We start from the raw sequence: 18,003 nt of genomic DNA on the forward strand, positions 1-18,003 counted from the left end.
TCTCTCCCACGTTATTAAAAATAAGATACATGGATGATTTCCAATTTAGAGACCGTCGAATAAACATTCCATCAATAGAACATTTTTTGTTCTGTGTGTTCTAAATGTTTTTTCTTTCTATTTTTATAAAAACGATATAAAATGCTGGAACGGTACATGTCATGGGATCTCTGTTTGCGAAGCAGCTGATCTTTTGGAAGCACTGTGCCCTGTATTGTGGCAGTTGATGGCATCGAGCGTTGTGGGACAGTTGACGTTATGAAATCTTTCACATCAGAAAACAGTAGGTTCTGCTTCTGACTCCATCAGCAAAAAAACAAAAAAAAAAGCTAAGAAAATAGGTTGAGATTAAAGATCTGATATGAATGGGATAATCTCACGGAACACTATTTTACTTTCAAAGGAGAGTTTACGGTGGTGTAGTTCAAAGCCTCGCCACCTATCCTTAAAGCGGCCCCTCTTTTTACAACACAAGGGCGTGACTTGGTTTTATGGCAGAACCACGAAAACAAAAGTCTGGCTTTTCTTCCTTTTTATGCAAAGGATCGCATCAAACAATCAGTAAACTCTGTCATTATTACGAGTTCATATCTTTAGCATTTTAAAGACATTACTTGGTAAAGTGCAAGGCGTGGGGGGGGTTGAGTGCTGGTGCTTTCCCTAGATCTGGTCAACTTCAAGTTTGGTTTTTGAATGTTTTTTTTCTACTTTCTTACTAAAGAAATGCGAGCCGTCTGGAGAAGAACAATGTTTAATGTGTCAATGGTGAAGACAAGACATTCTATGCACAGAGGAACCCAACAGGGTATCCAACGGGTTGGCTATATGTCCAACATATCTGAATTTTGTTTACTGGTTACTACTATATGTTGGCAGCTTTATGTTGACTCTAAGTTGGGGCAGTTTGTATGAATCTGCCTGTGTATGTCCCTATACTACCTTGGATAGGTTGACATATAGCAAAAAGGGTAAAATATGGAGAACCCTCATTATTTTGTAGTACCTTTTATATGAAAAAAAATATTTTTCATAATTTGAATGGATTTAAAGTAACCCTTGTGGGTCAACAAACCCGACGTGAGTAAATATATTAGTCCACCTCTTGAAGAATTGACAACATAAAGACGCGCAGAAGAAAGGAACCATCTCTATTGTTTTGCTATAGTTGTGCGGAATGTGGATCCTGGTCTTTGTGAAAGAATATCAAAGAAAATGCCTGGATTAGTCGACACAACCTAATGCTTTTAGTAGTCGCAGGTGTGCATAGTATGGTGGCAAAGAGTTATTCTCTAAATAATGTGATGTCAAGACACAGTTCTACCCTATGATGTTTATAAGCAAAGGTGCCATAGGCGCTGCGGGGGACTTAGAGTAACTTCTTCTTGGAACCTTACTCATAGCTTTGTAAGCAGATCCTACTAACTTCCCCAATCCAGTGTTAGTGTATTGAGAGGTGTCATCGAGGTGATGTCATAGTTGGTGTTACAGTTGGAGTTCATTGGCAGCTGGGAAGTTCTCGCCTGCCGGCCACTGCTTTATAACTATTGGAATTAAAGCAAATAAGCTGGCGTATATTTTATTAACCACATTTTTTTCATTAAATATTTGGATTGAGCCGGCTGTCGACTTCCTAAAGCCAATTTCTCATGCTGGCAGAGTTCATGTAGTAGCAGCACTATAGTCGACGGGATAATCAAAATGTTGGACAACAATTCGTCAACAGTTGACCATTATTACTGGACAGCTGTTGCTCAAGGATAATCTTACAGACAAATATTTATAAATGCTGGTGAACTGGATTTTTTTTAAGCAGAGACATCGGTGTGTTTGTTGGTCTTTTTTTTTTTTTTAAATATTCGTTTTTTTTGCTGGATCATTGCCGAAAGCCAGACTCATACCCATGCCAATACCCATCTACAAATGCTGCCCCAAACACAAAGAGATTTAGAGATCTGAGGGTCTACAAGAGGATTCTAGATATGGCCCACCCAGTTATTACTACCAATGCAATAGATCACCCTAGTCCTGAATGTTCCCAGCTCATCTAGGCCATATAATGATGTTTCATCACCATTATAGGTAACTTGGTATTGGTGTTGAGATCAAAGAATTGAGAAGGGTTAGAGCAGGGTTGTCCAACCTGCCGCCCTCCAGCTGCTGCAGGACCACATCTCCCATAATGCTCTTTCAGCTAAGGGGCTGGCTGAGGAGTATGGGAGATGTAGTCCTGCAGCAGCTGGAGGGCCGCAGGTTGGACACGCCTGGGTTAGAGTCTTGGCATAAAGTATTCACATACATTCTTGCTGATCGCTTCTTGCATATACAAACAGTTTCCAGAGTGGACCTGGGCTGGCGAATGTCCCTGTTAGTATTCAATATTCCGGTTATACAGGGTTTAATAACACTGACTTATTATATATATTATCTAAGACTCATATAAAGAATACTCATATCATTTTACATTCAACAATAAGTTAATTAGAGGGACTAGGGTGAGCAATACCCTTTTTTAATGTAGTTTGTTCTTTCTGGCTACAATTACCACTTTTGTTTGCTTGATAATAATTTAATGGCAACATTTATACTATTTTTAATTTAATTGAATAAGATAAACAAAACTGATATCAAATAATGAAGACGGATGGGCGCACGATGAGAACGTATGTTCCACCACAAGAGATCCAACAACATGAAAGTCCATGTGTATTATTAATATATTTTTTCTTAAAAAAAACTATAAATTCTTTAAAAACCTTACTAGAACATGCCCTTTTTTCCTTTACGGTTTTCTTGAAGTATTTTTTTTTGTTTTCCCACGGACAGTCGGACAAAGAGATTTGTTGGCGGAGCCACCAAAGGCCACCAAGTCATAAGAACCCCAATCTTCAATGTTAAAGCATCTTTAAATCATTCTATATGAATTCTATATGAATATCTATTTCAAATTAAATATTTTGAATATTTTGCCCAAAAATATCTATAGCCATCCTTGGATAGAATCTGATTGAACACCAGTGAACAAAGGCTTCTCATTCACCTCTATTCAAGGAGGGAACTCCTCAAGACACAACGTTTACTTGTGTGTAGCCGTAACAAATTCAAGGTCTGAGGGCTCGTTAGCATTATATTAACTCTGCCTCCCCCAGTTGACCTCAAAGGGTAATTTCTTTTTTTTTTTTTCTTTTTCTTTTAAGCTTTAGAATTCTGTATTCTTATTTATTTCGGTTTTGTATTTTCAGGAGTCCTCTGCCTTCCAGACAATTTGAATCTCCATAGAGAGCAGCAAAGGTCCAATAAACCAGGGGATGTACAGATGGTTAGCCAATCAGAACTGAGGACTATAGAGCAGTCTTTGCTTGCCACACGTGTGGGAAGTATTGCAGAGCTCAGTAAGTACAAGACTGTAAATATTATCATTTTTTTTTTTTACTTTTTTTTTTTTTTTTTTTTTTTTTACTTTTTTTCTTTCAGTAGCAGCATATTGCGTGGGAGGCAACCATAGTAACAATAATATATACAATTTATCATAGTCCGGTATATTTATGGGAATACAACAAAGATGAATGAACCTGTCAGTATTAAAGAACATTGATTTTCATCAAATGCCAGAGGAAAAATTATATTTTGTTAGATTTTAGATTTTTGCCTAAACAAAAAAAAAAAAAAAACAGAAACGCAAAATAAAAATAAGTAAAATCATACAATGTTCCCTACGATTTTTTTTACTTTTTTTTACTAATTTATGTAAAATTTTAACCTTATCAATTTTTTTTTTATCAGGATGATTTACAGAAATGAATTGATATATATTTTAGCCTGTAATATATATATATATATATATATATAAATTCCAAAATTAGTTACCAGCACTCCTGGGACTTGGTTTCAATGAATCTCTTAAAACTCTGTGTTATAAGTCAACGTTTCAGTCTTTTATTTTCAGACTTTCATCAGGACAGGATGTCCTGATGAAAGTCTGAAAATAAAAGACTGAAACGTTGACTTATAACACAGAGTTTTGAGAGATTCATTGAAACCAAGTCCCAGGAGTGCTGGTAACTAATTTTGGAATTTATATACATGACTGCTCCAGTTACCAGGCACCGGGCAGAGAAATTAAGGTTGGTGTGCAATTGTACACTTTGGACTTTATATATATATATATATATATATATATATATATATATATATATATATTATTAAACTATAAAGTTATTTATAAATATTCATTGTTTCTGATTATTAAAATTCAGTCCTGTTGAATAATAAAAGTAGGATATTAAAATTAGAACAGGAAGTAATCCTGCTGGGGTCTGATGACACGGCATCTGCCTATTGGTTGGTAGGAGTAAAGCTTATAAGTGTCTCTGATGACGTGGCATCTCCCCATTGGTTGGTAGGAGTAAAAGTTATAAGTGCGTCTAATGACACCGCAGCTCCTTATTGGTTGGAAGGAGTTATAAATGCCCCCCCAAAAAATTTACCTTATCATTTCTAGGTTGAGAGATGGCTGTTTTTAAAATACATTCAACATACACCTCCTGATAACATAGTTTACATGCCACATTTATTGCACATTGTATTTGCTGAACATACCGAACGTTATTTTTTAATATTTGTTTGTATTTATTTAATGGCATTATTTATTTTTTTTTACATATTTCTAGACATGCCAAACCCATCCTGTGTTTGCATCACATATGTTTGCTCAAATGTTATTTGTTTACAATCTCAATATTTATTTTTACATGTCAATCACGGCTTGGTAACTGCCTTAGATGTAATTAGAATGATCATGATGATCATGTATGAAACCTATTAAGAGGATACTATAAATTATGGGATACTGTGCTGAGAGGGTCTATATATATATATATATATATATATATATATATATATATATTTATATTATATATATATATATATATTATATATACTTATACATCTACGGTATAAATATATTATAGATATCTTTTTTTTACCGTAGGTGGATTTAAGTACTTATACTATGGTTGCTTCCACCCAGTTTTTTGACAATATTTTAGTTGGGGCATAGACAAGGTAGAAGTAGACTGGGTCAGAATTTCACTACACAGTTTAACCCCTTAATGGCAAAGCCAGTACATGTACAGGCTCAAAATGCATTGTTTTCAATGGGTTTAGGGACCACCCATTGTCCTTAAGGGGTTATAGTGTTCTATAGAAATTACTTTATATTTCTTTATTTCTATATTAATAATTACTTTTGTTTTTGGTAAAATGAACCGATACATCCATTTTGTGTTTCGACCTCCAACATCATGGAGAGTGGAGAAATAAATCCAGACAGAAAGTGCTCCGAAGTTGAGATATGACGGAGTGTTGTGTACTACTTTTGGTGGAAAAAAAGGAAGATCTCCAGCTGTTCACGGTGAAATTAGTGGCCCAAAAAGGTTTTATCTCTTGAAACACAACAGCAGGAATTATAAGAAAAAGGACATAAAATAATATAACCATTTATTTAACAAGATAGCTCTGGATGCTACATTCAGTTGGGATTCTGTACGTTATAGAGGCCTAGGGACTGTATCCATCAGTTTCCCTGCGTCCCCCAATCCAGTGCTTGGTTAAAAGGTACATCAAGGTAAGTATTCTCGCCTAGGTCAACTAAGCCTAGGGCAGAAGGTCCAGGGGCGCAGGTAGTCCCTATGCTGCAAACCCGAGGGCAGTTTGCCCGTCTTTGGGTGATCAGTCCCACTCCCGATGTGCATCACATCCCAGCGCCCGGCCGTAAATATGGCAGCCATGGGAAATACACCGCTGCTTGATCCCGCTCTGAAATGTGTCCAGCTCCATTTAAGGACTGAAACATTTTTATATCTCGATATAAAACATATTCTTTTTTTTCCATTAAGGGTACGTCTACAGAGACAAATTACCAAAGCCGTTTCTCTGTGTCCTCTATAACAATTTTTATGTATTACGTCTCAGAAATACGAGAAAAATAAGTATACTTATAAAGCTATTTCATGCCACATGTTTTGAGTATCACTTTATTTTCTGTAATTTAAGGAACTGGTGTTTTTTTTTCTAGAAATACTGGCTTCGGTTACATTGTCTCTTGGGTTCTAGATGTGCCAGTGGCACCCAGTCAAAATAAATTAAGATCAGCATTTTAACTGGTGCTTTATTTAGCAAGTAAAGACGTAAAGTGACATCGCTCTTACGCCCCATTTATAATCAACATTACGGTCCAAAAATACAACCCTATGCAAGATCTAATACAAACACAGAGACGACCCCGTTGTACAGCGCTACGGAATTTGATGGCGCTATGTAAAACAATAAAAAATAATAATAATAATAAATTTAATAATAAATAAATAATAGAATTTCATTGACATTAAGGCTGGTCCGAATATAAAGGCTGCATTTGATTTGAGGATAAATATATGTGGGGACTTTTTAAGAAGAGAAAATAATGTAGGGCCCCTTTTAATAAAATATCAAGGTAAAGGGGAAATCATGGTGTAAGGAAATTTCCCAGTGAAGCCCTTGTGAGTTGCGTTGTGCACCCAAACACCACATGGGATAAGTAGTAGTAGTGTTTAAAGATAGTCCCAATAAAACATCCTATCGTGGCCTTAAATTATTCCTGTCCCAGCTGACCAACACAAATGCTTTTATATAAAAAATAATTCTACAGGAAGCTTTCTCTGTTACTACATTAACATACTGTTTCCATGGGTTACCTTGGAAGTGCCTTCAGACAAAAAACATTTACGAGCTGTATATTTCATCTCAAATTAGGAGACTAAGCATTTATCACGCGCTCTTTTGCTCCTCTTTAACAGCCACCTAGACGGCATTTAGTAGCCATTCCTGGGGACTCAGGGTCTCCGGGTGAAGTGCTGCTTCCCTGAGTCTCTGGCTCACTTTCCCCTTTCTCGTTTGCTCCTTGTCCTCTAAAGGCTAGCCCTGCACCATTATTTGACTAGCTCCACCCTATGCACGATTACCCCCCCCGCTCCCATGGATTAATAGCCACCCCTCAGAAGAGAGAGGGATAGACATAGATTTTCACACTCTACAGACACACCAGAAGATACCTTGTATGAAAAAAGACTATGTGTTGGTGAAAAAAGACTTTCACTATAAAGTCAATTTCTTGGCTTTTGACTCAATACCCAATATATGACTACTGCAGACAGACTATGACAGACTAGAATAAAAGTAGCACTTTTTTATTTTGCTTCCATAAACTGTTTCTGTTCCTAACCTTATAATATAAAAAATAATGTTTTTTGTAATTTATATTTATATTTGTTTTTATGTTGGAGAATTCTATTTTTTTTATAAAACAATTCTATTCTATATGTGAGGCAGGACTTCTGTTAGATGCAGTCATCCATTGTAAGATGCTGGTACATGAAGCATTCACATCTAAGAAAGGAAGAATGAACATAATTAGAAAAAATAAAGCCCTAAACATTAAATTTTCAATTTCAAGAAATAGGATGGGGGTTAGTCAAAGTCAGAGATTTTCAGGATACCAGGAAGAGTCCACAGATTTTTTTTCACACTTCCAGGAGAACAGTCTGGTTGTCTTAACATCAAACGTATCTAGTATCTCAAACAAAAGTCTGGAAGACTCTAGAATCAGATTCCAAGATTAGGTCATCGCTACAAAATAGGAAAGTTTATATGCCAAGAAGCTGACCATCCCATATGATAAACCTCGATAAAGCAAATCACTTCTTCCCTTTTAGAAGGTACCCTATAGTATTCAGAAGTGACGTGGCCAAAAAATGGAATTTGCCTACAATGTTCTTTTTAAACAATATCACATAATGATTAAAGGTGAGGAAATGTAGTATTTTCTTGCCTTCTTTCATATATTGTATACATTAAACTCATTTATCCTTTGAAATTAACTTGATTTGCCTTGCCCATGTTTCCAGAGGCTTCTTCTTGTATTTATTCTACCCTTTACATTTTGATGCTTTAATTAATATTTTCAATATTATTGGTTTTCTCATCCTTGTTTCCATGGCGCTATGCTTATTTTAGCTTATTGCTCGTACTGTGATAATACAGCTGCCATTTTTTTTTTCTACGCTGGTTTCGTTCTTTGTGTAGAGTCTTACTTAAGTAAGAAAATAGCATTATTTAACCATAGACCTTTTTTTTCCTAGTTCTCCAGATCAGCAGTTGTGCTGCTGGAGCTGGAGACGGAAGGGGCGCTCGGTGGTCTGAAGGGGTCTTTGGCTTAGAGCGATTGAGTGTGATAGCCTCTCAGAATGTATGTGTCCTACTGCAAGGGGACTTTCTCCGAAGGCTTGTTATGGAATTTACTGCTGAAAAAAAATCAATATCCCTTATCTTCTGTAGGACCTACATTAGCTGCTTGATGGGGCATCATACAAGTTTGGTGGAAGGATGATGGGAAGATGGGTCCTTAAGTTTTTCTTAAACATCTGTCAAGTCCTAGTAAGCAAATTTCTTAGAAAAATAGATTTTGACAGCAAATAAGAACTCTTCGTCCCAGTACGTTCTGAAAAACTTAAACCATATTTCGTCCTTGGTGACTTCTTATATGACGTCTTATGACCAGCCCATGCAAGTCTAAATTAACTTATTAAATTATGAGGCTCCGTCCTCATATATTTACATTATGACCTCTCGTCCTAGTGTTTTTCCTCCTTTGACATAAACTTCCTTCTTGTACCCTTTATATATTTAAGTTTTGAAAAAATGCTTCTTCAGTTCAAATTAGATCTATATTAATTATCCTGAAATTAAGGTATGCGACTACTTTGTGCTGAAACTTAAGTCATTTTAGGAAGTATTTCTCTATTCTGCAACTGCCAGGAGGATGTTGTAAACACAGGACATGATAAGGCAGAAGATGAGACGGCCACAAAGGATTAAACAAAGTGCAAAAAAAAAAAGGAAGTGTATTTCAAAAGAGGATAAAGAATAGGTCATTGTCTAAAACTAGACGGTCTAGATTAGGTAAGAAGGCATTGCTTCCGGCAGAAGGTCTAAAGGTTAATACAGTTAAGCATACATGACAAGGCGTGAGGTTATCCTGAAGACCAAGGGCCATGTAAGGTTTGAGATTGTAGACCAAGTCGGACGGACTGGATGGGCTGCACAGCTCTTATCTGCAGTCAAATATCACGTTTCCGATCCTGTACTACACGGACAGGAGTACACGTTAAATTAAATAATCTCAACAGAATCTTTCCTGTTCTCTCAATAGCCTAACGTCCTGCCACTTAGTCTTTGTAATGTGCTTGAAGTGTTGAAAGGCTATTTTAACAAAAAAAAAACAGAAATACGGCGTTCCAGGCATCTGATGGATTGCCATGTGCTGATGTGATCTTCACAATACGAAGCCGCGTGAAACACTCATTCAGGTTTACAAAACTAGAGTTCTCTACGGTGACCACAGCATCATCATTCAGCAGCTGGCCACGGGTCTTCTGATGAGACCTATACTGTAACGCATACCGAATTGATAACATTTCCAGTCCTTTCAATTTTCAACAGTCTAATGTTTTTCTTTTATGATAATTTACATTAACCCTTTGCTTGATCAAATTCCGTTTCTGGGTTCCGGATCACACAACAAAACTATGATTTTCCGGATGTCTCTGGTTCTGAAAATAATTAACAATATGTGCACAAACTTATATTTCATTGGTCGATCAGTCTGTAGATTACTGCGTCGATTATTTGATACATAAAACAAAGTTACAAAAAGTGGTGGAAATCTTTCAGGAGTATTTATTTTATTCACTAGTCATACTGTCTCAACTGATCCCCACCATGAACCCCCAACAGATCTGTCAACATCCATTGACAAGCAAAAATACTTTAGGAAACATATATCACAGAGCAAATCTGGTGCAATTGGTGAAAGTGGAGCACTCAACAGAAGCATTCTATTAGTTACTATGGCGACTGCCAAGTTTAACTCTGTATGCATAACTCTTTTGTTCCAATGATCTCGTATCAGTTTTTTTCTGTAGTTTAAACAATATATTATATATATATACTTCCAAAACTTCCAAAATATAACTTCCAAAATGATTATTATTTCTGGGGAGAACAGTGGTGGTGTAAATATGGTGTCGTTATTTTTAGGACACTTGACATAAGAATTCTCCGGTCAAAACAGAGCTCTTGACTTTTAAAGGACAGCTCTTCAAACACGGAGATGTATGACAGATTGCATAGAATTCTTTTTGGCTGTTTTTAAACAAAACCTTTCTACATTTATTTGGGGTTATTGAAATAAAATTTGTATTTATGAGGTTTTTGTAAATATTTAATGTGAGTAGAGCTCAGAGAAGCTCTCTGGATATTTCTGTGATCTACAAGTTTCTGAATAAGCTTATAAACTTGAGAAATCGTGTAAGTTCAAGTTCAAGTTTTTTTATTGTAATTACTTTCCTTAGAACTATCTCAAAGTCTCATCTAGGTGGCATCTCAATGACTTGAAACTGGATTATAAAAGGCCAAATGGATTGAGAGTCTTCTGGAACATGGAGTCTTCTGGCTCTGAAGATGACAGTCAAGAAATCTCCCCACATTAACTATATATTATGCAGAGCCAGACTAGCCTTTCTTGCAGGAGATGCCCATTGGGGTTATAGGCACTCACAAGCAAACACACGCTTTAGTGAATAGACTTCTTACATGTCATTCACAAATAATGTATGGGCACCAGCAAAGGTGTTAAGAGGGCTGACCTCCCTGAACTAGATAGTGAAATAAATAAAAATATAGACAGGGAAGCCATGAGATGGACACAGCCAGTAGACATGTATGGTGCTCAACCACCCAGAGGGTGCCCTGGAATCCATGTTGTTTTCAACAGGGCATAACGGACCATGGGGAAGGGTTTGGTCAGCCTTTTTGTGAAATATGAGGTCCAAGGGGTGATGGGTACTAAAGAAAGGGGCCCTATGGGAAGACAGGTGGGCTGTAATGGGTTGGGGGGCAAAGCTGATACTGGGCTGAATAATATCTGATAGTGGCCTTGAAAATAGAGAATGTCAAAGTGTCATTTGAGGGACACCAATGCTTTGTGCTTGCGGGTGCCCTGCTTTCAAAATATTTATGGGTTGTGTGAAGGACATACACGGTGTGTTTAATATGTATATGACAGTGTGTTCAGAATGTGATTCTTGGTCAAGAATCGTTAACGTTCTCTTGAATGTGCTGTGGAAATCAGTAGGCGAAAGAGATTTTTCTCTTTGAGATACAATTTGTGCAACGTTCATTTTTTTTAAAGAAAACAAAACATTTTAATATTCTTATTAATAATATTCTTTATTCAAGACTGGCAATGCATGTTCTGTGTCTGCTTCCTGCTTGCCAGCTCGGGTGTTACTTTATGGCTGCATTTCAGTAAAGGTTTTTAGCAGAGGTCAGGGAGTGACTAACTTGAGCAATTGCTTGTAGGCATCCCTACAGACCCAAAGCACCATGGCCGTCCAGGGCACATCATAGTGGAAAGCCATTATTGAACATCTTGTTTTGTTAATGGTAAGAATTATATTCTTCTTTTGGGCCCAAATAACCCTATTTGGTGATTGAACTAAACTAGAAACAACAGGAAAAAGGGATTTTCTCTTTAAAGAGAAAATGTTTGTTATCCAAACACTATGTTCCTGAAGTAAAGCGCATGGTCTGGGAAAATATATTGACATTATTCTGTTTGTTGTGAGATGCGCTTTGTTGTGAGATTTGTTCAGCTGTTCTTTTTGAACTCTGCCGTTTTCACACTGGGCATGCCCTTGCAAAGTCCGCATTTTGTTGGATAAGAATTTAACTCTTTTAACGTTTTTAGTAAATGCATTGAAAGAGACTGGAGATACTTGTCTTTGAGGGCATGGGTATTTTAAGTGAATTAATAAAATTTAAGAGAAATGTAAAAAAAGGGAGGGCAGCCATACAAACAAAGGTGAAATGTAAAGGGTACAAGTCCCAGGGCCAAGAGTGCTTAAGGTGCCAGGCTATACCTGCCAAGTGTCCCTGATTAGGAGGGACAATTACTCTGTGGGACCCAAACCCTTCTGTTCCTCCCCCTTCCCAATGTCCCTCTTCTCTGCTATTCTACAGCACTAAATGTCCCTAATATGAATTCCACTGTGTAAACAAAACACATCTCAATAAATAGGGTTCTCCTCAAGTGTAACAGTGAGTCCAGATGTGAACCTCCTTGCTCCTCTTGTGCCTAGAAGAAAGCTAACTGATGAGGCCGATAAGGGCTGAAACGGATGTCTGGGGTTCCTCCGGCAGAGTAAATTTGCCATGCGCTGAGATCAGACCAGATGTGGCCCTCCTTGCTCACTTTTGCCTACAGTGTTGCCAACCACAACTCACTGAGGAGGCCCATGAAGGCTGAAATGGACATCTAGGGTTGTTGGTTTACCTCGAGCAAAGAAAATTTGCTTGCATTTCATACTCTGCTTTTGGGTGGGGTAAGACTGATCTGTTGATGGAGATTTATTCTCTAGAACGGCACAAGTGAACGAAGACATTCTTGGATAGGAATGCAATGTAGAGCTGGCTATCACGTCCTTTTTCTCAGTTCATCCCGTACTTTCTTACTCAACTTTAGAAAATCTCAAATTCCAGTCTCCTAGTCACACCTCCAACCATAACCCCTTAAACAAGTGTTCTACTTTCTCTTTTGCTTGGCCTTGTCTTGCTTGTTTGAACAGAATCCATGATGTCAGAATTTACTTTAAAAAAAGAACAATGTCGCATGGATCAATTTTAGCAGTAACTGAAGGTTCTGGGACATGATGTCGCAGAATTCCAAAGAAAAAAACTTGATATTGTTAGCACTGCTTCCTAAAAATGGGCCAGTGTTGTTTACGTTTGTTCTATACCAATGTTTGATGATCTCCCTCCGGAAATGGGATTTGCTGAGCCTGTATTTGGTTAATGACCTGTGGCATAAGCATGTTGTTATGGATTATCATGCTGTTTTCCACATGCTGAAAGCCTTCGTAAGAGTTCTTTTTGCCATCGCAGAGTGTACATTTGCTGCACACGGAACTATCCGGTCCTATAGTTTCTTGTCCAAGTTAATAAATTCTACTGAGCCAGAGAAAGTTTACATTTTATCTTTTTGTACCACGTTGTATTTGCCTGCAGCAGATGGTATTTGTTCTCGTTTTTCTATTTTAACAAACGCAATTGTTGATGAAATAGCGGTGGAAGAGTCCGTCCTGGCTGCTATTAGTAATGTGGGGCCCTCAGCTAAACAGAACATTTAAAATCTTGCCCAGAGGATCCAGAAATCCTATGGAGTTTAATGAGCTGGGGTGGCCTGGAGACACCAGGTCTAAGGTCAAGGTCCAGCAGCAGAAGAAGAAGCAGAGAAGTTCTTTGCTGTTTAGTTTAGGTTTTTTTAATTCTATCCTCAGCATTCATACTTGGTTTGAAATCCAACATTTTCTGACATCCTCTGCTGTGCCAGATAAACTAAAGCATATTTCCAATATTACTAGCAGATTTAAGTAATTTGACTACATTTAGAAGGCAACTTGATCCCAGATGCCTTTCTTTGCTGTACTTCTGATTATATTATAATTGGTTCCCTTTAAAGTTGTAAAGAGTCAGAGATTGCACTGGAACCCGGTACCTCCCTACTCAGTTATATTTATGCCAATATAGACTGGCCCTTTAACCCCTTAAGGACAATGGGCAGTCCCTAAACCCATTGAAAACAATGCATTTGAGCCCGTACATATACGGGCTTTGTCATTAAGGGGTTAATGCAGAAAATGTTTAGAAACAACACCAGGAATACATTTGAGAAACTCCAACTTAGAATCAAGGAGACTCAAGCACTTTTTCTTTGGATACACAACCTACTTGCATTTTTAAAGGGACACTCAAGCCATCATATTTAATGCATATGATAAATGAGGGGTCCCGTTAAACTTCTATGGTTACCTCCTTGCAAATACATGGGTGGATTCAGTAGGATTGTGTTTTAAAAAGACACAAAATAAGCAGGAGGTAAGGAAGGTTGGGTTCCTAAAGTATCATTAGTATTTAGACTTTGCTGTCAAAGTTTTGCATTACCCTGTGATAAGACGATGTGTCTTGTTTATTTCAATATAAATAAGTAGAGTTCAAACTCGAGGCTCTTGGACATGTATCGGTTGAGTCTGGAATGCATTACTCCGGTCCCATTATCCGTTAAACTGATAAAGCAGATTAGAAGCGTCTTACATCATTTTTCGAAAGCACGATAGCATGTCAACGATTGCGTCCATATGGTGATAATAATTTTGTGGCTACAATGAGATAAATATTTTGATATAAAATCTGCAGAACCACATCTGCAACAACCCATCTGATGTATCATGTGTTTTCCAAACTGTGTGTCCAAATTAGCTACACAACTGTGATTCCTCAAGTTTGTGGCATGGAGATTGGCTATCCTCATCTGTTCCACTCATGCGCTTCAAGGGAATCTAAGGTTAAAACACATTTTTGCAGTACTCCGTATGATAACCAAAAGCATATGTAGACATGTATATACCATGACAGGGCATAAGATATATAGTATTGTACTTCCTAACTAACAAGCAGCTGAGGGAAGCCATTTTTCATTGCATGTTCTACTTCCTGCTCTGCTTCTGCATAGAACGAGTGCAAAACCAAATTCCAGCTTAAAGTGTCATGCGCAAATATCAATTCATATCCCACTATTCCAATACTACACTATACGAGTCAACTTAACAAAGTTGACCTTTTTTGAATACACAAGACTCATTTGTTCACAGCTCAGACATAAACATCTCATTGTAACCTAAGGAGGCCTTTATGAGCTGATACACCTCAAAATGTCAGCCAAGACTACCAAATCCATCTTCATATGTCTATAAATGAACTTGTTGAAGCTTTCTCACCCATGTAGGCAACTCATCATCATGCCAGTCCATACATCTTCATGCAAGTCCATACAAAGTCGCACACCCTCAAACATTTCAGGTGTCCAAATCAGGACACTTATGTTATTGGGTTTGGCAAAAGGCAAGGAAGCGCAGGGCCAGCTGTTTCCTTACTTGAATAGTCCCCTTTGGGCAGCAGTGGGGGTCTGTTTTGATTTTTGACCTCCTTGGGCCAGACGGTGAAGTTCTGAGGATCTCCCCAGGGATAGGCAAAGTGTACGTACAAGGACACCAGTATCTGTGGCAAGGTTTGTGATGTCAATAGAACATCATTAAATCGTCCACCACAGACCCCAGTAAAGGTCCACCATGAACAATGTTGCTACCTACCCCTGGATCTCTCTAACTGACACATGCACACCACTGCCTTCAAAAGTTGTACAGTGGGACAACAAGCTGGGAGGTATGAATGCTGCTCGACAAGATGATCCCAGGTGGATCTTGGCTCATTCCATGCCACGGGACTGCTGCACCACCTGTAGTCCTTCCTTACAATGGTTTAGTTAGAGGCAGCTCGATGTAATGGACATTCTAATGCTATGGCCGTCTTCTAGAGTGAACTTATTTGGGCCATGAACAATGCCAACTATATCCTTTTGCTAAAATATTCTACTCCATTGGGGTTTTACCACCTTGAATCTATTTCTTTTTTGTTTATTTTTCCCACCAGTTCCTCGTGAGTTATTTTGTGAGGGTTTTTACTGCAGAATTTCTTAGCATGCACTAAAAATAAATCAACAGTGACTTCAAATCCCCCTTATAATTAAAACAAACCCCGCAGATTTCAACAGATAGTAATATTATTCAAAGAATCGGGACAATATGTTTTTGGTTTGATGTTTTGTTACTTCACCCACAACTTCCTTGTGGTACTGTGAAAAAAAAACCAATAAAGTTTAACCACAAGTTTTAGGCGGTAATAAATCTGTCATAGACTCTCATCATCAGTAAAAGCTCTGTCTCTATCTGGCCATATGGCTTTAATTAATAAACTGGCTTGGAATTAGGACAAACTGTTTACCAAGAGCCTTCTTTATAGAAAAGAATATATTGATTTTTATCTCTTGTTTGTTAGTGAAGGTCAATGAGAGCAGAACTGACCCTACCATATAGTCAAGGCATTCAAGGATACCTGCCAAGTGTCCAATTTTTTCAGCAGTCCCAATTTTAGAACACTGATAATGATGTGTACCTTACTGTCCTGCTTTTGCGGGCACTGGGTCATCATAGACTGGTTGGGGTAATCCTCCGATGTTCCTTTTACTGTCCTGGACCACTCTAAAGTCAATGGAGGCCTCATGGCCGTCTCAACTGAGTGGCAAGGGGCAGATATTTGAGTATGGTGACCCCACCCTTGACCACTCCTCACAGAGCAGCCACACCCCCAGCACAGGTAATTGTGACGTAGACATCTGAAATGGTGGGTGTCCTCAAGCTCAGATGTTGAACCCTTGGGGGCCACGGCAAGGTTTTTGGTGAATGCATGCAAGTGCACCAGAGACGGTGCATGCCTAGGGTGCTAAAAACCCTACTGAGAGTGTTACGAACCCCCTTTCCATCAGTGAACAGGAACCAGGGGAACCAGGGGAATGGGATTTTGACAGTGATCACATCGAAGTGGGAAATCTTTGGATTCTGTGAATAGAATCCAAGTTTTAGAACATGAGCATTTTGATGCTAAGTGCTCCTCACGTGATAACTTTTCCTTGTACAGAATAAGAAATGCCTGGAGACAGAACATTTACTCGCCTGACAACTAAGCTGAATAATTCTAGGATAAGTTTGACATGAAGAAAATGCTAATAATGACACAGAAAATAGACCAATTTTCACATTTCCCCTGCAGTACATTGACTGGAAACTCTAGATTTATGAAGTGACTGGCAAAAAAACTCAGTCAGTTCCACTGAGAGTCCATTCAAATGACACTGAGGTCTGGACTTCATGAGAGTTGTAGCTCAAGCCCACTAGTAGGCTAGAAGCTGCCTAACCCTATCTAGGAGGGCAAATGGACAAAGGATGAAAAGGTATCTCGAATGATGCAGAAACATGGAAGCAAGGAACACCTTTAGCAGATGGGTGGAAAGCATTGAGGTTGTTACTGCTGTCTAAGAGCCCCCAGTGGCTATCTGTGGAACTGCAAGTGAACACCCAAAAAACCATTTAGATGCTTCCCCATCCATTGCTATGACCCTTCAGAATAGGATGGCTCTATGCAGTTAAGATGTTAACAATTTACTCATTTTGTATTTTCTTCTCCAGGTGATCTGGTATCCCGGGCAATGCATCACCTACAGCCTCTCAATCTGAAGCAGCATGGGAATGGAACGCCAATGCATAGCAAGCAGGGTCCTCTTTACTGGGAGCCAGAGGCCCTATACACACTCTGTTACTTCATGCACTGCCCCCAGATGGAGTGGGAAAATCCAAACGTGGAACCTTCCAAAGTCACCTTACAGACAGAAAGGTTTGCTTTTTATTACGCTACTTACTGAAAGTTCTTAGAATGATTTACTTTGAAGGGTTGCGTAGTGAATACTCCCAAAGTTTCCCTGTTTAGAAGGAACAGTCCCTCTTTTGGCCCTAAATCCCTAATCACCCTCAATCAGAAAATGCTATTTATGTGTGTATCCCAGTGTTCTACATGATAATCTCCTTACCAGAGTTATGTGCGTACCTGGACACTTGGCTCTGGCCAATTGGAGCCCCCTGTTGCGTGATGCGGGCAGATAGTCCCGCTCATGTTGGTGGGTGGTCTCACCGCTGTTTAGGGGGGGAAATGGGTGGGGCGTGGGACACTCCCACAACCTGGATCTCCTATTGGTTGCACTGTGTTATAAATTGGAATACCAACATGCAGATATAGACTCTTCCAAACATACACACTCTTACATTAACACACATACTCGTACCTTATTCCGTTTTTAAAGGGGCTGTTCCATTTAATTGTTTCTGCCAATGAATATAGAAAAAGGAAACATTTTTCATTTCAAATTTATTTCTGGGAAGGGTTTGGGCATTTAATAGTACTGTA

General features: G+C 38.4%; 2 protein-coding genes across 2 annotated transcripts in view; both read left to right on the forward strand.

The window, feature by feature from the left end:
* The window catches only part of LOC128492910 (L-lactate dehydrogenase B chain), a 205,075-nt gene that overhangs the window by 140,993 nt on the left and 46,079 nt on the right, over positions 1–18,003 (forward strand). The window lies entirely within an intron of this gene.
* The window catches only part of ABTB3 (ankyrin repeat and BTB domain containing 3), a 90,505-nt gene that overhangs the window by 48,274 nt on the left and 24,228 nt on the right, over positions 1–18,003 (forward strand). Inside the window, exons 2-3 of the mRNA XM_053465644.1 lie at positions 3,240–3,389; positions 17,232–17,436. Coding sequence (XP_053321619.1) covers positions 3,240–3,389; positions 17,232–17,436 — 355 coding nt within the window. The remainder of the gene's footprint in view (positions 1–3,239; positions 3,390–17,231; positions 17,437–18,003) is intronic.

This window comes from Spea bombifrons, chromosome 4, assembly GCF_027358695.1.
Source record: "Spea bombifrons isolate aSpeBom1 chromosome 4, aSpeBom1.2.pri, whole genome shotgun sequence".
Classification (NCBI taxonomy): Eukaryota; Metazoa; Chordata; class Amphibia; order Anura; family Pelobatidae; genus Spea; species Spea bombifrons.